The sequence below is a fragment of the Pollicipes pollicipes genome, unplaced genomic scaffold (assembly GCF_011947565.3).
Source record: "Pollicipes pollicipes isolate AB1234 unplaced genomic scaffold, Ppol_2.1 Scaffold_7231;HRSCAF=8579_pilon_pilon_pilon, whole genome shotgun sequence".
NCBI lineage: Eukaryota > Metazoa > Arthropoda > Thecostraca > Pollicipedomorpha > Pollicipedidae > Pollicipes > Pollicipes pollicipes.
Genome location: NW_023597034.1, coordinates 27,087,805 through 27,111,163, shown reverse-complemented (window position 1 = coordinate 27,111,163; position 23,359 = coordinate 27,087,805). Strand labels below are relative to the sequence as shown.

General features: G+C 56.1%; 2 protein-coding genes across 2 annotated transcripts; one reads left to right on the top strand and one right to left on the bottom strand.

Annotated features, from left to right (window-relative positions):
* Positions 1–4,967: 4,967 nt before the first annotated feature.
* Positions 4,968–6,313, top strand: eIF2Bbeta (eukaryotic translation initiation factor 2B subunit beta; the record flags this gene model as incomplete). Its single annotated transcript, XM_037234637.1, is given in 1 exon segment — positions 4,968–6,313. A coding segment is annotated over 1 exon segment (1,122 nt). The 3' UTR covers positions 6,128–6,313.
* Positions 6,314–7,665: 1,352 nt separating this feature from the next.
* LOC119109927 (uncharacterized) lies at positions 7,666–23,098 on the bottom strand. The gene is made up of 11 exons (XM_037233672.1): positions 23,000–23,098; positions 20,077–20,731; positions 19,622–19,897; positions 18,403–18,516; positions 12,166–12,573; positions 11,731–11,835; positions 11,200–11,430; positions 9,973–10,192; positions 9,485–9,643; positions 8,626–8,775; positions 7,666–8,179 (listed from the first exon to the last, which is right to left on the bottom strand). The coding sequence occupies exons 2-11, from the start codon at positions 20,650–20,652 to the stop codon at positions 7,827–7,829; spliced, it is 2,592 nt and encodes an 863-aa protein (XP_037089567.1). The 5' UTR covers positions 20,653–20,731; positions 23,000–23,098; the 3' UTR covers positions 7,666–7,826.
* Positions 23,099–23,359: the final 261 nt, after the last annotated feature.

Sequence of the window (23,359 nt, the reverse complement as noted above, 5' to 3'; positions counted from 1 at the left end):
TTCTGAAAGTTGGAGGAGGGGCTACATCCCATCAAACTGAATAGGAAACTACATCCCTGGTCCCAAATTAAGTAAATCTATGTCAGTAAGAGCTTAGGAGGGTATCACATTGTCCCAGCATCTATCTCTTAGGTGAGAAAGATTGTACCTTGGCTAGAAAGTAGCTGCACTAACTACTGTGCCCCAGATATTCCCATTTATGTTATGGTTTGCATGACATTTCAGTTATAAATTTGTCATAACATGCTCTGGGGAATTTTTTTAACAGGTGCACAACATCTTGAGTATCAGTGTCAATTGGAGTATTAATTGTAATTGAGGCTCACACCTTTAGAGTAGAATTGTCAAAATCAGCAATTTTCTATCAGCTCCATAGCATCAAAAAATACAAGATGTGTGAGCATAGACTTAGAAGGGAAGCACTTGCTTAGGGAGCTGGAAAATCAATAAATTGCAAGCAGCCAATCTAAAATGGTATTTTGTGATCACTGAGACCAACCAGAGCATGCTGTTTACTATCATCTGCTGCCCGACAGTGCCCTTGGGTACCAGCTGTGAATGCAGTGCAAGTTCACCAGGGCTATTTTGTTCTTACTACCAGCCATGATTTCATAATTTTTGTTTTCTCCCTCAAGACCCAAAACTAAATTTCAGATACTCTGTGTTGCTCTCAACAGGCCTGCAGCCCATGTCAAACATGCCAACAAGGTGTTTTGGGTCAGCATAATTCTGCCCCAAATAGGATAGCAAGCTACCCATTTTTAACAGAATTTATTAGCCCTTTTGATGCTCAAGCATGTAATGGACCATTAAAATTGGTTACTTTATGTAATCTCACTAATTATATATATATATATATATATATATATATATATATATATATATATGAAATCTTGGTTTACATTGGTACCTGACATTGCAACATTTTTTTGTTCACCAATTGCTGTTTTTAAGTTATTGGACATTATAAATAATCATGAAACAGGAACTTTTCATGGACATCATCTTACCCACAAAATATATTGATAACCGCAACAACAGCAGAGGTCAGTCAATTGTCAGTATGTCAGTATATCACACTGATAGCACTGACTCCAATAGGGTATGAGTTGCCAGGGATTGTGTGGGGAAGTTTGTTGATATCCAATGTTTAGCTTAGGCTAGGCTGGGCTGGGCTGGGCTGCGGGCCGGGCCGGGCCAGGCCGGGCCAGGCAGGCCAGCTTAAGTAGGGTTAGGCTAGGCTAGGCTAGGCTAGGCTAGGCTAGGCTAGGCTAGGCTAGGCTAGGCTAGGCTAGGCTAGGCTAGGCTAGGCTAGGTTAGGTTAGGTTAGGTTAGGTTAGGTTAGGTTAGGTTAGGTTAGCTAAGCTTAGGTTAGGTGAGATGATTAAGTTAGGTTAGCTTCTGGTCTTTTGATACCTTCTGGAAAAGGCTCTATTCTTGGGGAATTGCAGATAGACTATGTTGTTGCAATGGCACCAGTGTGTCCAGAGTGTTGTGTCTGTAGATGTACCTGTCTTATGATTATTTACAATATTTGCTGCCTAACAGAGGACAGTTTATGTGCAGTGCTCGCTTGTAATGTAAGGTACCTATGCCAACCTACACCTATTTTGAGCCAGTCTGCTAGTCATATCAAGCATACCAAGATGTTTGGGGCAGTACCTAAATTTCTTTTAAAGATAAACTGTTAGTTTAAAATTTGATACCATTAAACCCAAACTGAGTGTGTTATACATGTGCTGCAGGCTCAGTACATGAACACTCTAAAGCAGCTAATGGATAACATCTGGCATGTCCTGTTCAATGATTTTTTGTGCTGCCTGCAGGTTCCCAATGTCCTGGATTAGCTCCCATTGTTTGTACTGTGCATTTGCCTCTGTTTATGGATCTTCAGTATGTGATAGAGATGTGTTTGGCAGCATACAGTGGCCATGGTTGTAGTAAAAATTAACATGGTAAGCTGATGCTGGCAGAGCATGATACAACCTGATATCATTGTAAGATGGCAGCTAAGGAGGTTTTGTGTACTCTCTAAAGTGAATTTGTCCCCATGAAATTGAGGTTCTTTTCACGAACTTTTGAAATACAAAAAAATGGAAGTGGGCTGCTTTGCATTGGGCCTGGGCTCGTGACAGCATTGGGGACTGTCATAAATTGAGCTTGGTCACAGGATCAGGTTGTTATGAAGACACTGGTGGTGCTCCTGATGTTTTTAAAGGGCCAAGTTAATGTCAAAGATTATTACAACAAGGTGTTCTGCCTACTGGCTAGCTTCAGGAAGAACTGTAAAGTGGATTTTGTTGAGGTTTATTGGTAACATCCAGGGCTGAAACACCTTGTTTTTATATGTTCATTGGCTGACATGCTGCTGATGAGATGCCTGTGACTGTGAGATATGTGGCATATACCTCCTTCTTTATTCATGTGAAGCAGTTCACAAGAGGTGGGCTGAAATAAACCAAACACTGAGACAAACACATAAATCTATGCAGTGATCAGATACAGTGATGGGTTGATATGATCACTTCCAGAGGCGTGCTACACCTGCAATGGACGTGGACTTGATCGAGGCGATCAGCCTGGCACGCTCTCTGCGTGTTCCTCCCATCCACCTGCCAGAGGACCGGCCTTACACCGCGGCCGACTTCCCCCGCGACCCGGCGACGCTTTTGAAAGGTGCGCGCCAGCTGAAGGAACGCCTGATGCAGCTGCCGGCCGGCTGCGATGCGGCGGCGGGCGCCCTGCTCTCCGAGACGCTGGTGGTGGTGGCCGAGCGGCAGCCGGGTGGGCCGTGGAGCGAGCCGGGAGCCGCTGCCGAGTTGGGCGGCGCCCTGCTGACGGCCGCCGGCGCCGCTTCGCTGTCCGAGCTGGTGGCCGCCGCTGCGCCCGACCCTCGCTCCGACGTGGCGGCGCGGGCGGCGCGCGCGCTGGCCGAGCAGCTCCGGCCTGGCGAGTGGCGCCGGCTGCCGGCCGCCGCTGGCGCGCTGGCCTGGCTGCTGCGGCTGGCCGGCGGCGCGGCGCTGGCCGAGCGTCTGCCGGCGCTGCTGCCTCCGACGCTGCTGCTGGCCGACGATTGGGAGCCGCGTCACCAGCTGCTGGGCGCCGCTGGCCTGCGCCGCCTACTGGAGCTGGTGCCGCGTGCCCTGTTGCGCCAGTACGGCCGCGCACAGGTGATGCGCGCGGCGCTGGAGCGACTCTGCCAGGGTCGCCAGCCGGAGGTAGCCGCCCAGGCGTACCCGGCGCTGCTGGCCGCGCTGGCCGTCACAGAGGACCCGCCGGATGATGGCTCGCTCGTCAGCACCGCCTACCACCGGCACGCCAAGCAGCTGCTGTTCACCATGGCCACGGAGAGTGGGCCGGTGCTGAAGCTGCTCTACTTGGACCACCTGGAGGCGCTGCTGGCGCGGTTGGGGCTGGCCAGCGTTTGCTGGCTGCGGCTGACGCTGGATGTGCTCACCTCCTGCGTGGAGCTGGCTGCCGAGAACTGGCCGCTGCTGGAGGCGGTGCTGCGCGTGCTGGCGCAACTGGCGGCCGAAGCCCGGCCGCGCCTCTCCGCGCACGACCAGGCCCTGTCATATCTGCTAGCCCGCATCGGCTACGACCTGGTGACGACTGGGGGCCGGCCGCCGGCGGCGCTCCGGCACCAGCTGCTGCAGCTGATGTTGCAGTGCCGGGACGCGCCTGGCTCCCGGCTCCGAGGCGAGTGGCGTGACCTGCTCTCGGCCACGGATGACCTGCCGGACGGGTTCCGGGCGCTCCTGATTGAGGCCTGCGCCCCCGCCGACCACGCCCGGGTGCGGTGACACTTAAGCTGGGCGGAGGGCATGTCGTCCGGCGAGCCGGCGCGGCTGTGACTGCGGCTGCGGGGTTTGGGCGGCTGTCGGTGGTGTGTGTGCGAGCTCACGCGTCTCCGCCCAGACGACATCTGTGACCCTAGCTGGGAAGTCGTCCAGCTGCTCGTTGTCAAGACCTGCGAGGTTCGCTGTTATCTTGTCGATGTTGAACGAGTGTTCGTTGAATGCTGCTAAATTGGCTGAATTGTTGCACTTCTGCTGTCAAACGACGCCGCTGTCGTAGCATCTGTGTCCGACCGAACGTCAGCGTGCCCCGAAAAGTCCAGATTAGTCGAGATCAAGTCGTCCAGTTGTGGGTGCTGGATTACCGCACACGGCGTGTTGACGCGTGCCGTTCTCCTCGCTTGTCCGGTGGTATCCTGGCCGGACGGGCCTCGTGTGATGCTGCCGGCTTCGGTGTCCGGTGGTATCCTGGCCGGGCGGGCCTGGTGTGATGCTGCCGGCTTCGGTATGCGGTGGTATCCTGGCCGGGCGGGCCTCGTGTGATGCTGCCGGCTTCGGTGTGCGGTGGTATCCTGGCCGGGCGGGCCTCGTGTGATGCTGCCGGCTTCGGTGTGCGAGCCGCCCAATAAACACAGACTCCCTATCTTGATATTGTGTGCGCAGCGTGCTTCATGCCCGGCAACGTGTTGGCCCCGCTTCCCTCAGAATTATCGCACCGCAAACGAATTACAAACTAGCCGGGGAGCTGTCCTCCTCGAGTCCTCAGTCCTAAACATGTCCTCGAGCTGCTCTGGACGGCGTCATCGTGATCACACAGATGATGTCGTGCGGAGGTAGTCAGGGTCCAGAGGAATGCGCATATTCCGAAGAAAAGACGGTCGTTGTGTGTAGTGTGGGTTGGCGTTTGAGGGCGCGTCGGCGTTGAGGCCATTTTGCGTCCAGGAAAAGCTAATCGTTCATGAACTGGCGTGATGTGATTAATATAGGGTACCCGAAAAGGCCTGCTTACCCGACGTTTCAACCCTTGGGCTTCAAGGAGCGCCATGGTCTATCACAGGGTACGGTCACCATGCCCATGCTATTCACCTGAAGCGTACATTTCACATTTCATCCAATTGTCCCTCGAAAGCAAATATAGCTAGTAACCACTCCCTGATATTTCGTGTTTCAGTGAGGTCGTCACGAGCTCGCGAGCTCGCCCGCCCGCCATGGAGACGCTGAGCGCCGCGGCGGACCAGCTGGTGTCGGAGTTCGTCGGTCTGAGCCGACAGAAGCCGGCTAACGGCAGCCGACAGGTGGCCGACCGTACGCTGCAGCTGCTGCGCCAGCTGGTGGCCGAGCCCAGCTGGCGCCAGACGAGCCAGCTGCTGGGCCAGCTGCGCGCCGCCGGCCGCCGCCTTTCGGCCGAAATGCCCACCGAGCCGGCCGTCGGCACGCTCGTGTGCCGCCTGCTCAAGATGGCGCGCGACGAGCACGAGGCCAAGCGGCGCGGCCAGCTCAGCCAGGAGGACTCGCTGCACCGGCGGCTGACGGCCGGCGGGCCGCTGGACGCCGCCGAGGACCTCAGTCAGGAAGTGGCTGGCCTGCGGGCCGACCTGCTGGCGGCGCTCGACGAGCTGCAGACGGAGCTGGACGCCAGCGCCGACAACATCGCGCGCGAGGCGCTCGGCCACATTCACGCCGATGACGTGGTGCTGACGGCCGGCCACTCGCGCACTGTGCTCGAGTTTCTGCGCCGCGCCGCGCGCGAGCGCGCTTTCCACGTGATCGTGGCCGAGGGCGCGCCGTTCTGCCGCGGCCACGAGGCGGCGCGCGCGCTCGCCGCCCTGCCGCGCGTGCAGGTGACGGTGATCGCCGAGTCGGCCGTGTTCGCCATGATGGCGCGCGTCAACAAGGTGATTCTGGGCGCGCAGACGGTGCTGGCCGACGGCGGACTGCGCGCCGCCTGTGGCACACACGCGCTGGCGCTGGCCGCGCGCTTTCACTCGGTGCCGGTGATCGTGTGCGCGCCCTCCTATAAGCTTTCGCCGCAGTTCCACCGCGGCGACCAGCAGGAAGGCTTCCAGTGTCAGGTGTCGCCGGAGCCGGTGCTGTCGTACGCGGAGGGCGCGGTGGTGGGCCGCGCCCGGCTGTCCTGCCCCGTCTACGACTACGTGCCACCCGAGCTGGTCACGTTGTTTGTCACGCACACGGGCGGCACCTCGCCCTGGTACATCTACCGGCTTCTGAACGAGTACTACGATCAGCAGGACCACGAGATCGTGCAGGGGACGAGCGCAGCGCCCGCCGCCGCCGATGGCCGGGAGGGCGGGCCACTACCGTCAGTGTGAGACTCTCGCGCCGCCCGGGGGCCGGCGGCTTGTGGCTCCGCCCACAGTTGCCGCCTGCGTTCAGCGCGGCGCGATGTCCCGTTTGGTGTCGGGTTTTGTGGAGGTCTGGTGTGCAGTGTTGCGACGTTGTGGTGCTCGGCTTGTCCGTCGTCTTGAATGGCGCGGAAAATACATAATGGAATTAATTTTTCGTTTTTGCGATCACGAACGTGGCATGGCGTCGTTCGTCTTAGAAAAAAAGCATGAGACATGGTGTAATGGAAGCGGCAAATTATCATATTGAGAAAGTATCGTATGGTAATCGGCCATTCACCAACGACTGTACGAGTTAGACCGTGCGTCGTGTGGAAGATAGTCAAACAGCCGTCATGGACAAACGCCACATTGTAAAGGACCGTAAGACGAGCTGGGATTAAAGAGTCCATGAACCATTAAAAACACTGATCCACAAAGATGGGCAGGGTTTAAAGTCGCCTCCCAAAAGGCGTGAGGCAAGGGGGCAAATGGAAGTCCGTAAGAAGCATACACGAAACGTTTTACAGAGGGTCGCAAACGAGATGTGTGTTCAAAGAAAACCGTACGCTAGATACCAATGGGAAACTATGGTGAGCGACACACGTATGTGGCGAAATATATTTCCGTAACATAAGTTTTGTGGGAACTGAGGCGAGAAACGTACGTGCACCTGCACTACGTGGAACCCAGGTGGCAGCAAGACTTCAAGAAGAACGTTGGTAGGAAGCCGCACCTAAAAGACCGAGTCGGCGACCCAGTTGTAATGCCTTGCGATCTGTCCTGCACGCAGCGTTGTCAGCGTGGCCATTGTGTATGATCCCTACCGCCGCGATTTGTGGTATACCATCTTGATCTCGCCCATCCCCTAACCGGGCCGATTTGTATTTCGAACAACATCATGTTACATTACATTTACCCCTTATAATCTTTTGATTTCCAATTTTCTGCACAAAATCCTGTAGGTGAAGTACTGTCTCATTGATTTTCGGAAAATGTGTGGAGCCGCAAGAAATCCTTTAATTAAAGCCGTGCGACCCCTAAGCTAGATCCTGGGAGATAGTCAGGATACTTCATACACCTAGAACAAATCATAATTTTGTTGATAATTTGTTTAAGATATACTGCTGGGAGACCTACAACAGGTGCCACGACTCTAGACCGGCGAGATCCTGCTTGCACGATTACGCAAGCGTTGCAAATTATGCAAGACAGTGAACACGTCGCAGCAGTGGGTACCAGGATCTGATTTGCACCCTCAGACCTGCTTGTATCTGATCTGTTTTGCAGATCAGTCAGGCAGCCCGCTAAAACTGAGCCGCCGGCCTTATGATCGCACGCTGGGCGAGGCAGTGGCCGAGCGGGGTGACGTCACAGCCCGTTGTCAGCAGCTAAGCTGTGCGTTCAGGCGAACACCGGAGTCGCTCCACACAGACATGACCTGAGCCGAAAGGGCGGGCATTCACGCGCGTTTGAGACACATGGCATGACGCGTCCTTCACCGCGCGCAGTCCACACGCGTCAGGTCATGAGAGGTCATTCATGTATTCTGCCATTATGCAGCATTGCACCGTCAGCTGAACGTCGTAACGCCGGAAAATATAAAAATCATTCCATCTGGTCAACAAATATCATCCCTCTTTGGTCGTTAGAATAGCCTAACCGACGCGGCTACCGCAGTCCCTTGTCAGAAGACTCCCCAGTCCGTCGCCAGGGGCGCCACCGTCGCCGGCTCGGCGTCCGGCGGCTTCTTCGCCTTGACGCGCCGGCCCTTGGTGGCGGAGTGCGCGTGCCTAGCCATGTGACTCTTGAGCCGGTCGCTGCGGTGCACGGAGTAGTCGCAGAGGTGACAGCGGTAGAGCTTCGTCTCGTCGTGGGTGCGCAGGTGCCGGCTGAGGTGAGTCTTGACGTTGAAGGCGCGGTGACAGTGCGGGCAGTGGTGGTTGCGCCGCTTGGCGTGGGCCTGCAGGTGCTCCCGCAGGTGCGACCGCTTCGGTGTGGTGTAGCTGCAGCCGGCGTGCTGGCAGCGGTGCAGGTCGCCTGCCGGGGGGGGGGGGGGGGGTCAGCGGCGGTCGCCACAGGGCAGCAGAGCTCGCCCCCGCACCAGGCACAGCACAGACGGCGTAAGGCGGCACGCTGCCGCCATGGCCGAACAGACAACAGACGTGCGTTGGTCAAACAGACCATCAGCGTGACCGGCTTCCACACAGCGGTCCGGCTTTTCCGTCAGAAGGCACACGTGCTTGCGTCCCACGCACTGTCCCAGCGCCAGCGCCTCTCGACCACGTCTGAGCTGGCTGAGCCAGCCTCCGCGTGGCGCGACTCCCCACCAGGATCGGAACAGCTCTGCCCTCTGGCGGGGCGCGCCACCGGCTAGTCCGTCCAGCCCAGTTCGTCTATAGGCCAGTCTGCGGGTGCGCCCGGGTGGGCCGACCGACCGGCCGAGGGGCGCGGAGATCGCGCCGACCGCTCTGTCCCCTGCTCACCGGCGTGAATCTTCTTGTGCGCCACCAGGTGGTTGGCGTACTTGGTGGAGAAGTTGCACTCGTCGCAGACGTGCTTCTTCTCGGTGGCGTGGCTGCTCATGTGCTGCCGCAGTGTGGTGCTCAGGGCGAACACTGCCCCACACTCCTCGCCTGCCGCATAGTCAACAGGGTCACGCTTGATCCCCTGACACGGGTCAGGTCCATTCGGGCTGCCGGGTCCATGACTGCAGGTCGACACAGAATCTACACGAGGTCACGTAGCGTAGATTTTCAGCGTCGTACGACCAGCACATTGCCAGCGGCAATACCCTCCAATGTCGTTGGTTCGGAGAAATAATTACGTTATTTTAGTAACATGGGAGATGAATGCTTAAACCAAACCTATGGGCACATTAACCTGAAGCACTACTGACCAGCATGATGTTTCGTGACCACATGTCATTAAGCATACGTTTTCTTTCGCCTCCAAGCACAAGAAACTTCCGCGTCACAATTGGCTCCGAGCGATCAAGCATCCTCCCGAAAAGCATGCGCATTCCACCAACATCGTATGTAGCGTCACGTACAATCTGTGCCAGCCGGCTGCCAGCGAACGACCACTACCTGGACGGCAAAAATTCCGCGTGACGGCACGTATATTCCACATCATCCCGCATAATCACACGCAACCACAATGGGCCAGCGCCGGGTCAGAGCCTAGATGGCACGGGTCAGGTTTAACAATTAGCCCATGTAGTATCCCTTACCTCCCAGATGCTCCGAGCCCAATCATCTCAGAGGCTGCGAGTAGGGTCATCCCGCCGGGCAGCCCTGACTGTCCGGCGACCCGGCGCCAGGTCAGGCCGCAGCGTCTACTCACATTTGAACGGCCGCTCGCCCGTGTGGATGCGCATGTGGGAGCTCAGGTTGCCCTTCTTCCAGAAGCTGAGGTTGCAGTCCGGACAGCGGTGCGGCTTGTTTTCGGCGTGCTCGCGCCGGTGCCGCATAAACTTCAGGAACACTGGGTACTCGCGGAAGCCTGACAACGTGGAGACGCCGTTGGTGAGCGCGTAAAGCCCACCGCGGTGTGTCGTGAATGCCGCCACAATGGCCCGCACGCACCATCCGGCTGCTCGACAACTCTTGGTTGAACCAGGCAACTGGTGGAGCAAACCACCCTTGGGTCGCTCTATATCACGGTCAGAGAAAACACGTATCCTTACCACCATACTCGGGAACCAATGGCCATCGACGTAAGATAATACTATACGCATGCACCCAGAGAACAGAGTCAGAGACGGGGACTGCGGGCCAGCCGACAGACCGACGACACAGGGCAGGGAGCGGAAGATACGGACAATCCCTTACATATGCTGCAGGTGAACGGAGGGCCATCGAAGTGCGTGCGCATGTGCTTGAAGTAGATCGACGTCTTCTCGCTGCACATCTGGCAGATATCACAGGTAAACGTCTTCTTCAGCGGGCCGGGCCGGTGCTTCTCCGCCCGGTGCTTCTCCAGAGCGGCCTGCACGGTGAAGACAGCCGGACAGCGGGGACACACAAAATGCCGAGGTGGCGGCGGAGGCGGCGGCGACGGCGGCGGCGGCGGAGGCGGCGGCGGAGGTGGCGGCGGCGGCTCGGGGACCACAGCCAGCAGCGGCGCCAGCTCTGCAACAGCGACGGGCGGCTTCAGCGGCGGGAGCGGGTCCAGTTACGTGGCGGTGGACGTCAGAGAAGCTCGAACACTGGTCAGGTCACACGGCCACCCAGCTGACACAAGCAGGTGCTCATAGCGAGGTGGTTAAGCCGCTCATCTTCGACACCACAGATAGGTCCCATTTCCCGCGGTACCTGCCCTCCCTCTCGGGATGGGAGGAGGTAGACGTCATCTAGCCTCAGCAGCTGAGAGCGTCGTAAAGCCCCAGTGACCCGACAACGAGCTGCCAACAGCGCAAGCTTCCGGACCCATCCGAGTGGCATGCAGGGAGAGTGCATATTGGGTAGCAGAGGACTGCAGTTTACGAAACAAACAAAGCGCTATTAACTCTCCGCATGTCTGCACTCAAATCCGCGAAGTTGACACATCGATCCACTGCGCAGCCACCGCGTCTTGCGTGCATTCTTGTGTGTAGAGGTTGGGGAGTCTGATGGACATATTTAGTGATCTGCCTTTTTGACGTTATTCTACGCTAGGCGTGCACTATGTGCAGTTTTTGGATCTTATTGTATGGTTAAAGCTGTTAATGCTGTGTACCGTTATTATTGCACCGCGTCGCCAAATTGCCATTTGCAAACATAGTACATTGTGTCGTACGCAGTACTGTGTTGGCGTCCACCACCAGGGTGGTGCTTGTGATGTAACAAACGAATACGGAATGCACGTTCCGTCCGTGCTGAATAAGATGCTAGGTGCCCAAAGCGAACTGGGATATTTCCCAACGAAGTTCAAAACCGTGGCCCAATATTCTTAACACCAAAACCATAGCCCATGTATCCCTGCCGCAGCACACCCACAATAGCGCAGGTCATGCAACACAGTACAAATGCGGACACTTGCGTCCCCCCCCCCCCCCACACCCGTTGACTGTTGCCTACAAGCTGCGCTCCACGCGAGCACGGCGCCATCTGTCGTCGGCCGCTCAGGGCGCGAGCGAAGCGGTCACCTGTGTGCTCCGGCCGGGGCTCGTCCTCCTCCACCGGTGGCTCCTGTCGCTGGCGCAGCCGCTTCTTCTTGGGGCTGCGGTGCACGGTGGGCTGGATGTCCGGGCCAGGCTCGGCAGCGCCCGAGCGCAGCTCCTCCGCCAGGCCCGGGTCCAGTTTCCGCTTCTTCGCCGGCATCGGCAGCGGCGGCGGAGGTGGCGGAGGCGGCGGAGGAGGCGGGGGTGGAGGCGGCTGCGCCGTCTCCAGCCTCAGCGCGTCCTCCACAAACACGGCGGCCGACGCGGCCTCGTCGAGCCGCGCCGGCTCCGGCCGCCGTCCATCCGCCTGCGGCGGCGGCGCGTACAACAGCCCGCCGCCGGCCGGCTCCCCGCAGCCCGCCGACACCAGCGGCGCCAGCGCCGGCTCGTCGCACGCGTACGCGGCCGGCTCGTACTGCAGCCGCCCGTCGGCCGCTAGGTAACAGGCGGCCTGCTCGCGCCCCGCCGGCCGGCCCTCGTCCACCACCTCATAGCTGGCGCACAGCGGGCGCAAGCGCGCGTCCGGCGCCGCCTGGAACGTGCGCGACTCCAGCTGCGCAGCGTCGGCGTACGGCCGGCCGTCGGCGCCGAGCGCGTCGGGCGCGGCCGGCTCGGCGTGCCGCCGCGGCTCGAAGCGGCACTGTGCCAGGCTGGCCGGCGGCTCGCAGTACAGTGCGCCGCCCGGCTCCGGGTACTCGTTGTACACCATGTACTGGAGGCCGAGCGGCTGCGCCGCCTCCAGCAGGCGGCGCTCGTCGGCCTGCTCAGCCGGCGTCGGCTCCTCGTCCGGCTTCTCAGCGCGCTTCACCATCAGCATGTACTGCAGGTCGCCGGCCGCCACGGCGCCGCCTCCGCCGCCGCCGCCGGCAGGGCCGCAGCCGACCGACTGGTACAGGCCGGCCATCTCGTGGCAGTCAGCCGCGCCGCGGTAGCGTGCGTTCTGGCGCGGCGCAATGCGCTGATGATCGGCGGCAGGCCCGCCGCCGTAGCGGTGCTGCTCGTCCACCTGCAGCTCCTCGTACTTGTCATGCAGCTGCGGCGGGTGTGGCGCCTGCTCGGCGCCGAGCGCGTCGCCGTAGTCTGTGTAGCGGGAGGCCGCCGCCGGCGGTGGCGGTGGCGGCGGCGGCTCCTGGTAGCGGCCCAGGTAGCGCGGCTCGCCGGCGTGGCAGCGCAGGTCCCGGGCCGTCTCCTGCTCACCGCCGGTCAGCTCCACGCCGCCCAGCGCGTCGTCGATGGCCGAGATGGAGAACGTCTCGATCGGCGGCGGGTTCTGGCTGGACGACACGGCCGCCTGCCGCGCATGGACAATGTCACATAATGGCACGCAACGCGGCGCCGGCGCCGACACTGCGCCCTCCGGCGGGCCGCCAGGCGCAGTCCAGCCTGAGGAGCGTAGCCTGCCCCGCAGGCACCCGACGGGACACACTGCCAAAGGCCAATGCGGCCCGCTTGTGACTGACTGAGATCAAGCAGCCCTGCGCAGGTCTGACACGCAAGCGCCGACTGCGGTTGAATCACACTGCCCGGTGCAGATCTGCTCAGCCGATGTTGACTGGGACATGATGACCTAGGAAAGCTCTTACAAGAAGCTGTACGCTGGGGCACAACCGCTACGAGCAGGAGAAGCGCACAGAGATGAATCAGATGCATATTTATAGGAGGTGACATTGCCGAGAATAGACCATCCTATCATAGACGAGCAAGTTCACAAACTACCGAAGCCCTTTAAAAGACCAGAACACCTCTGTGTAGCATAACGGTAGCATAACACACCAGCTAAGTGCCTTCAGCGACGAGCGACGAGCAAGGCGACACAAAGGTGAAAGTTATCAGCACTTACAGCGATGATGCCAATGCAAAATCTAAGCTAATGAACTCGGACACCTTCAACAGCCAGCACCAAGGCCTTTCAGGAAAGCATTAGAGGGTCTACCTTCTAGGTCCTAGACATAGAAGGCGCCTGGAAGGTATGGAGTTCTAGGCGGAGGTCCACTGATGAAGAATTTGCGGGAAAGCTCAGAAACCATTTGCTTGCAAAAAGATCCTGGCTTATGGTCCGGCCAAGCTTGACAATTCTAATCGACCAACACTGAACTTCTAGAAGCCATGACGGGCGGGCCGGGCCCGACGGGCAAATCAACTTAAAATGCTATCGCAACTGAAGAGCGCCGCAATGGCCCCGCCACCTCGTAACGGTGTCAGAGGCTTTCAAACTTCTGACGCCGTTACGAGGTCTCAAGCAATCCTGGCCGTGTGAGGGTATCAAGGAAGATACACTAGGGCCCTCACGACCTTTACGTGATGACAACCTACGTAAGCAATGACTACTGAGGGCCGAGCGATCCATCCAACTCCACACAATCGTACTGAGAGGCCGGTTATCAGCTGCCATCGGGGGCTAGAGTGCAATGAGTTGTCGGCAGCATTCCATCGCGCACACTGTCTAGCGCCAGAGGTCTTTCACGAAACGACGCTCATTTTACAACTGAATGAAAACATCGTCCGCATGCAACTGCCCTGCAATCTTAGTTACCGTGTCCAAAGAGACGAAACGAGCGAAGCGTTCTCAAGGGTCGCGTTCCGACCCGTTGGCTGGGCCTATTGAACGACGGAGGATGGACGAGACCCCCGGCCTGCAGCGCCAGGCAGCGGGCAGGCCGGGCGGTGCAGCCGCAGGTCTGTCGGCGGCAGGCGAGCCGAGCGTCCGGAGCGCGCCCCACGACACAGCCCGACCGAACCCGGCCCGAGACACGTGCAGCAGCTGCGGCAATGGCACCCTCAGCGACGCTGGCGCTCCTGCTGCTCGCCGCCGGCCAGCCGGCGCGCTCCACAGCCAGTCCGCACACCGCCGTCGCTGCCGCCGCCGTGACGCTGCAGCCGGCCGCCTGGACCCGCGACAGCCAGCTGCCGGCGCACCTGGCGATGGCGCAGTTCAGCGCGGCCAGCGCCTGCGACTGCCGGGCGGCCTGCCTCACGCGGTCGGACTGCCTGAGCGTCGGCGTCACAGAGAGGCCAGCCGACGGCGTCGAGTGCCGCCTGAGCCGACGCCGCGGCCACCCGACGCTCAACGAGCCGGCCGCCGGCGCCGCGCTGTCCGAGCGGCCCGGCCGGGCTCAGCTGCACGACTGGTGCGACGCGCACGCCGAGTGTCTGACGCACGGCGCGCTCTGCCTCTCCAACCGGTGCGAGTGCCAGGCGGGCCTCGAGGCGGGCGGTGACCGGTGCCGCTGCGGCGCCAAGTACGGCCGGCCGGCCGACGGGCCGTGCTGGTTCCGCGACTGCGCCGACCTCCGGCACGCCGGTGTCGACGCCGACGGTGTGTACCAGCTGATGGTGCGGCAGGACGGCGCGGACAACCTCATCCGTGCGGCCTGCGACATGACGACCGACGGCGGCGGCTGGACCGTCCTCCAGCAGCGCTCGACCCCCGAAGACGACATCTTCCTTCAGTCGTGGGAGGCCTACAAGTGGACGATCGGCTCTCTGACCGGAGACCACTGGCTGGGAAACGAGTACACGTACTTGTTGACCATAGGCGCGGACCAGTCGCTACGCGTGGAGCTGCGCAGCAAGCAGAACGAGACTGCGCACGTTTTGTACGACAGGATCAACGTCTGGCGCCATCCCGCATACACACTGCACCTCGGCAACTTCCAAGAGGGCGTTGGCAGCGCCGGCAACGGACTGTCCGCACAGAACTATCGCAAATTTTCGACCGGCGACAGGGACAACGACCTGACCAAGACGCTCTGCACACAGCGCAGGGTGACGGGATGGTGGCATAGTCAGTGTGAGGCCGAAACCAATCTGAACGGACACTACGAGGAAACGTCTCCCTACAAACGGGGCATCATCTGGAGCACCTGGCAGAACGGCGAGCCACTCGGGTCGTCTCGAATGATGATAAGGCCGGCGGCATTCCAACTCAACCCCTTTGCATGAGGATGATAAACATTTCGGCTCGGTCCCAGCGTAGCCCACGCGGCATTGCGGGCCTGACTGGCCGGCACGACCGCGCCAAGCAGCCCCCTCCCCGCTTCCCCCCCTCCCCCCCCCCCATCTCGCGCCTGATAACGTTGCAAATTTTTGCGCGTGACTCCAGAAAACATGCGCTGAACCAGTGTGGTTGCGATAAATACTTGCCGCCGCTGCCGCCGCCAATCAGCGCAGACAACGGAGATCAGTGAAGAACAGAGCGCTCCGTCCAGTCCAGCACAGCAGTCTGTACGAAGTGAGGATGATTTTGAATGTCTGCGTGATTGGGGCTTTACGACGCACTCAGCTGCTGAGGCTATATGGCGTCGCCTGCCTCCCGCCTTGGCAGGAAGGGCGGGCGCCGCGGGGAATCGAACCCCGTACCTCTGGTTTCCCAGATGCGCAGTAGCCAGCGCAGACGCGATAACCACTACACTATCGGCACCCCCGATTTTGAATGTCCTACCGCTGACCGACCGGGTTACGGCGAGCAGGCAATAACCACATGTGAATCAGCTGCCCAGCACGATGTCTTTTCTGGAATGGCATTTCCGACCGCATGCTGCTATCATCAGTCCAGGGCTGACTGAGAAGAGGACACTAGATAAACGTCTTGCCTTCGCACTGGCTTCCGCACAAGCATTGTTTTCCCCAACATGATTTCTGACCATCTTATGTCAGTCGCCTGTCCGTTAACTGCAGCTCCCTAGTTATATGTCGTACCATGTTCTTAGCAAAAAATAAAAATATAAATCTGCCGCAATGCTCGACATGCGCGTGCGACCTTGATTTATAATTTCCGCGCTGGTATATCTGCGGTGAAGATGACGGGCCACGTTGCTCATCGACCTCTCGATTTAAGAGCTACACCATTGTTGAGTAGACAGACGCTTCTCCTCGATCAGCATATCATGTCCGTGTTTCTTAATAGACGTGCTGGCTACCAACTGAATGTTTTCGACACCCACACACGGCGTGATGATTAAGGAAGGACCTGGGCACAACTTGAAGTCGAGCACGAATGTTTCTCCGGACCAATGACGTCATCACAACACACACAGCATCAGAGCTATGAACTTTGATCTAGAGGCGCTTGCCTTGATCCAAACACCAGTGAAGGCATCCTTGCTAGGAGTGTCTCATACTATTGGAGAGCACTGCATTGCATTGCACTGCAAGCAAGCATTGCAAGCAAGCGTTGCATAGCAAGCATTGCCCCCAGATAATTCTAGACGACTGCAGCGGCTGCACGTTTGAGCGTGCAGTTGCGGGATGATACCTTGTTTGTTTGTGACACCTTGGCCGCGGTGACCCACCACTCGACCAGCTGACCTACAGGGCACGGGTATCAGGGAGGAGGCAGGCCATTCAATAGCCCCGTAGGCCCACGTACGGAGACGGTGAGGTGATAATATACTCGAAGGGATGATGGATCTCTTCACGTGCCAAGGGGATGGTATTGGAACGGGAAAGAAAGGATGATGACAGACAACAGCATAAAGGAAGGATAAACACATATCGACGTTTGCGCCAACAATGCCACATATGTCATGCCAGACTGCGCGCACGAAATGCAACTGGGCGCAAAAGAATGCGAATACAAAGAAATACAATTGGCGAGCACGACGAGTACGATGCGAATGACTGTCATCGCCGAAAAGGTGTGCAAAGAAATGCGCGTACTAAGAAACGCGGTACGAAGGAATGCGATACAGGGCAATGCCTTCATAACACAATCTGATACCGAGGGTGTCATATCATATCATACGCATACGAAGTTTTACGGACAAGAGGGCATGCGATACCAAACAGTGTCAATACGATGAAATGCGATATGAAGAGTTGAAAACACAAAGTTTCGGGATCAAATGATTTGCAAAAAGACGTTTTACGCGCACGAATATTTATCCGCGAAGATTCGCGTACGATGCTTTGGGGTGCCAAGGTCTGTGTACGAAGAATCGCAATACGCGGAAATGCTTACAAAGAAATGCACCCCTAATGCGATACAAAATCAATAGCCGGCTGCACACAAAAAGTATACATCCTAATGGCTGTATACGAAAAACCTACATTCTAATAACATGTAAGAGGCCTACGACGCGCGACCTTCGCCTAACGTGTAGCAAATGGACAGCAGAAGGTGCGGCAACCTACGAAGTGCTACATATAATGCCATTAATAAGGACATTTTAAGTGCCAACAAAAGAAATGCATGGACCCATCCGTAAGTGTACATAAACACAATACGCAACAAAAGTGTTCTCTACATGCTATGTTTCCACTAAGTAAAAATTCAAAATATTACGCTTTGGGAAATGCAAGAGGCAAAATCTAGCTTAAAGTCAGCTGTCTTACGTTGGCTTCATCTGTTAACAGCGGAAGTAAGCTTTAGCTTCCTGGCTACCTCCCAAACCTAACAACAAACTTTCATTCCTACCTGTGAAGATCGCATTTGCGAACAAAAATCTGGTGCATTAGTTCCACGGCACTGACATGCTAGAAAATCATATGGCATGAATATTTCACCATCCGTTTCGGTTTAAAAACCACATCCGCTGAAGTACATCAACACAGACATATAAACTTTGATTGAGCACGGACTGCTTCAATGCGATCAAATTATACATCGCAGTTTTATGACTATGGTTCCAACGATTTCCTTGTATGAATTTCTGGAACCAGAGCCAACGCTTAACTAAGCAGGAGCCTGAGTTACGACCCAATCAGCCAATCACAAAATGCCGGTTCAACGGCAGAAGGTTGTGGTGACAGTTTAACGCGTCACAATTCTCGGAAGGGGCCCGTCCTCCGACCCCATCTGACATTGAGTAGCTTCTACCACCGGCCACAGACCATCCCGGCGAGGGGTGATAGCGCACGCCGAAGCGACTCAAACCCACTCACCCTTCCCCGGCTAGGCTGGGAGGCAGGCTCTTTAACTGATTGAGCTACGGGTTGGAGTGGGGGTGGGGTGCATATTTGGAGCTGAAAAGGTAATTAAAAGCCCTTCGGCTCCAGAGTTTGTACTCGCCAGCTGGTGCGCCCTGGCCCGCCGATGGGCCCTGCCTGACATCCCGGGCTGGTCCAATGGAAACCACTCACTACTGCAGTCGAGCCTACCAGCCGCTGCCGTCGGGCCCACCTGCTGCTGAAGCCGGTGAAGGCCGTCAAAGATGGTCGCCTCCGTGCCCTCCAGCTCTTCTATGGCCGTGCTGATCGCCATGGAGAGGAACGTATCGTTGTCGACCACCAGGTCCTGTAAGCAAGTACAGTGCCGTCACACTTCACCGGGTGTCGGTGCTGACCAACGGACCTCGGGGGCAGCTGACACGGTGGTGGGAGATGCGCGTGACGTCTAGGCGCTGGGGTCACCACGTTCTGGGGCAGGCAGGGCAGCGATTAAGTCTGATGGGATAACGTGCCACCAGACGTGCCCCTCGGCACATGGCCTTTGACTAGAGCCGACCAAGTTGCTCTTAAGCGAGCATGATCCTTGTTCCGAGGTCGCTGGGAACCACTCAAACAGCGACACAGAAAGACACAAGGTTTCACTGACTGTGACGGAGTGTTGTCATTTTTAAAGCAGTCTCCTTTCCCCGGGCCGATCACCATTCGTTATTCACCTTGCCTGCTATATCGCCAGGTACTTTCCAGCCAAATGGGTGTTCACACGGGGCGTTTTATCCATAAGCACTGTCGTCTTTTACCGCAGGGAACTGAGGTCCAGGTTTGCAGGTTTTGCGATCAAGCGATCAGTGCATTAACAAATGAGCACGGTGTACTTAACCTCGTACAGTGGACCTGAAATTGCCAAAGCAGGGGCCCTTAACCCTAGAGCGCATCCTGCATTCCCTGTCACGGAGCTGCTTTGCCACGCGAGGGTCTGAAACCGAAATAGCCAAACAATAATGTAACACAGGATTTTGTTTTCAGGTCATGCTCTTCAGGATGAGCTTCGGGATCGTCCTCGTTAAGCATCGCTTGTTGCGAAGGTTGTCACCCCACCACGTCAGTCAACCAATTCTCGATTAAAGGGAACGTTTCGCATTTGAAGATACTGAAGCGAGCATCAGACAAATGAAACAAGCTCACTCATTACTATTGGTATACCTCGTATGTGAAAAAGCTGCTCTAGACAACACAATTCCCTGTTTAATACATATGCTTCCCAATGCACCATGACTTGACTACGTCATCGTACTTTCCACAACATTGACTGAGGGCCAATGGACGGCCGTTTTATCTGGAAATCGCAACAAACGACACATGTCTGTCCTGTGCAGGAGCACGGCAAAAACACCACACGATCGACCGCGTGCACCGCCAGAGTGGAGTCGGTCCAGCGCCTACTCGGGCCTCACCTGCATATACTTCTCCTCCATCTGGCTGAAGAGCTGCTCATAGGCCGGCAGCCGGACGCCGGCGTCGCTCAGACTCTGCAGCGTGAAGTACAGACAGCGCTCGCTCTCCGCCAGCAGCCGGTCCGTCTGCACCAGCTGCAGCAGCCGTCCGCGCTCCACCAGCTGCAGCGGCACGCCCACCAGCAGCTGGCGCAGCTCGTTCTCGCGCGACGACACGCTGTGGCGCACCCAGTTCAGCACGAACGTCAGCTGCCGCTCCGGCGACAGCGCCAGCTCCTGCCGGCGTGCGGCCACGCCCGTTAGGAGCTGCCGCCCGACGACCAGCGCAGCAGTCCACCGCCGGAGCGGCACGGAGCGAGGTGGCCGCGACGTCAGCTGTCTGCACCACGTCTGAACCACCACCAGAACGTACCGTCGCTCCACCCGAGGCTCGCCACACGGCGTCAGGAACTCACCTTGCCGATAACGAGCTGCTCCACCTTGGCCTGCGGCAGCTCCATGGCCTCCTGCTGCCGCAGCACGTCGTCGATGTTGGCCTTGACGAAGGTGACGGCGGTGCGCAGGAGTTCGGTCATCTGGTACCGGTCGGCCATGTCCATCACCGACAGGCAGTTGGTGACATCCAGGTAGCGCTCCAGGTACTCGGAGCAGTGGCCGCGCAGCTTCAGCACGCTGAAGTGGTTCGACAGGCGCACCAGTTCGGACACATTGTTCTTGTCGATCACGACGTTGCCCGTGTAAATGTAGTCCAGCAGGCACCGGAAGATCTCGTGGCCGCCACAGCTGATAGTCAGCTGTTCTTTCACAACCTTGTCCTGCTTGAAGGTGTTTTGGAAATATTTGGAGCAGGAGGCCAGCACGTTGCGGTGCGCTTCAAACTGCTGGCCCTGCACGTGCAGGATGACGTCGCAGAAATAGTTCTGCTCCCGCTGATGGCGGAGCATCTCCAAAATAGCGTTTCCATGCTGGTTTTCTGTGAAGTTCATTGAGTTGTTGGGCAACATGTTGGCTGCTGCCATTGTCATGGTCATTGTTTACAAGTGACGCCTCCACACTGGCCTTCTTCAGGTATAGCAGCATACAATCATTCAGGCCATGCCCAGCCTGCAACTGAAATAAATGGCAAATTGTCAACTTATGGACACTACTGTTATACAATGAAGGGGAGGGGGCTGGGGACATTTGTTTGCTCATGTGAATTATTACCAGTTCACACAGCTTCCATAATGAGATCTAGCACCAGCATCTAGATGGGAAGCAATCATGCATCATACAAATTGAAGCAAAGTTATACACATATTCAGTCAGCAGGTCATTTTTACAATGTAAATGGGGCACGCATTGGTGCCAGGTCATTCTCAGACTCAATTAATATCTGGTGACTACCGGAACATCATCTGAAACTATGAGCACACATGAGCACACGAGGTGAGGACATAGCCCCCAAAATATGTAATCTGTAATGCTAACACCTTGTCTTTATCACCCTACTCAGCCTTGATATTTTCTGGTGCCATAAGTTTTAGTAGACACAAAAAAGTGTTTTTTGCAAAACAATGCTGCATGTTAGATTTGGCTTCAGCTTTGGCCACACATCATACAACTAAAGGGTTTAGCTTTAGCTCAACATTTTGTAAGTTGGCAGCCACTAACTGGCTTCAGCACTGCATGCATGGCACATAGGTCAACTGGCTATCAGATTCTGCTTCATGTCTTAGAAACATAAAACCACTAAAATTCCCCTCTCAGTTCAGAGCTTGGAACTTTGTGATTGTCTTGGCTTCATATTCAGTTTGCTGTGAGAAGCAGAGACACTTTGCTTTGTCCCAATACCTGCAGCAAACACTATGATGTTCCCATCAAACATATGTTTGCATACACAGGCTTTTCTCCCCACCAGTCAGGGTCTACTGTGAATGCAAGTAGAAAACTGAAATCTGGCAAACTGAACATGAAACCCCACCCCTGCACCCCTGGTGCAAGTTCGAGTCACTTAAGAATCAAAGTGCTTGCTCTCTGCCAGACTGGGATAGCCTGCAGCGGTGCCAGTGCTACACCCTGCCCCGCTTAATGTCACATGACATCTGAGGGCGTAACTGACTACTGTGCAGAGCATTGCAGAACATTAAGTTTTTGGTCCAAAATTGTGCCACTGACCTGAAAATTCAGTATTGGATGATGGGGTAATGGCTCTTGCAACCAGCACTGGCTACAATAGTTGCTGAGCTCAGCAATACAACTAAGGAAAAGGTTCAGCTTAATCTTAAAAATGAACACATTTCCCCCCCCCCCCAAAAAAAAAACATGACACCCATTTATGCTAGGTTGGAAACAGAATACCCAATAAAAGGCAGTTTTTATTACAAACTGGTATCCTAGCAGTCAAACAATAGTTTCAGGCATCAAAGTCTGCATATTGCACCATCCTGGTGTTGGTGTGCCATTATTTTGCTGTTCCTTGTGGTATTTGACAGTGTTAAATGCCAACGATTACACATGCTCCAACCAGCTCGAACACCATGGCAGACTTTTGCACCAAAATCCAATAATAGAATGGGTGATTCATAGTCAAACACATCCAGGGGCGTTAATTTTTGTAAATTATTGGGAGCCGAACCAAAGACCTGACAACCTACCCATTTTTTCTCACCAGATTTAGCTCACTTTATTTTAATTAAACAAAAGGTATGTTATTTATCTTCAAATAATTCATAAGTCTCTAATTTAAGCAGAATAGACATCATGCAGGGATGGATCCTGGTAGCAGGCACTGGACGCCCAGCGTCTCTTCTCACTGGCACATGAAATTGCCCCTTTAGAAGCCACTTTCGGGCATGATGACCCTCTTCCATGGCAGTCAAGGGAGGCAGCACACATTTTGGTTGTGGGGGACAGGAATGGGATTAGCCGTGAACGACTCAGGTTATCCCCATGTCCCAGGGCCTTTCACTTCAACCTTACAAACCATTGTAAGTTTTATGGTGCTAAGCATGTGAAATCTATGGCATTGCTTTTCTGCTCAGCTGATGATTTGTACTCTGCTCAGCTGTTATTATTTGTATCTTGTGATAAGAGCAGCCATGACTTTTGTCAGGAGTGGTATGAGATGCCACCATGCAGAAAGATCAAAGAAGATGGGCTTTGTGTTATGATCATCTTTTATTCACTTTTTTGTAGCATTCCAGCCAAAAACATTGGAGAGGCCAGGCCAACACTGGGAGCCCCAACTCAATGTTGGAGGGGCCAGGGCCCTTACAAAAGAACACAAATCGGCACCTGTGAACAAATCTCACTCCTATCTATGCCCCCAATGCTGAGACATTGAGTGGGTAAATGTCCAACCGGTTTTTCAGTTAAATATTTTGAGTTGCGCCTCACGCATAAGATTCGGAGTTACTGCATACGTCCTGCTTCCCAATACCAAGTGATCCACCTTTAAATTCTACTCCAAACAACTTAAGGAAACGTTACAATGTCACGAGCCCGAGAAGGCTCCGCACGTAACCAACGCACACAATTGCATTCGGCGCATTGCCGCCAACCAAAGTTTTTTTTTTACTTTCGTACCTGTGTGGTCGACAGAGGGAAGAGCTACGCTGACTGCAGGGTTTGTGTACTGTCGTGCTGGGGAAATGATGTGAGGCATCGGCCGACGGTGTGACGTCACTGAAAATGGTTTTGCAATACCAGTGACATCATATCACCAGCGAAAGCCTTGACCTTGAGTCGTCCTAAAAG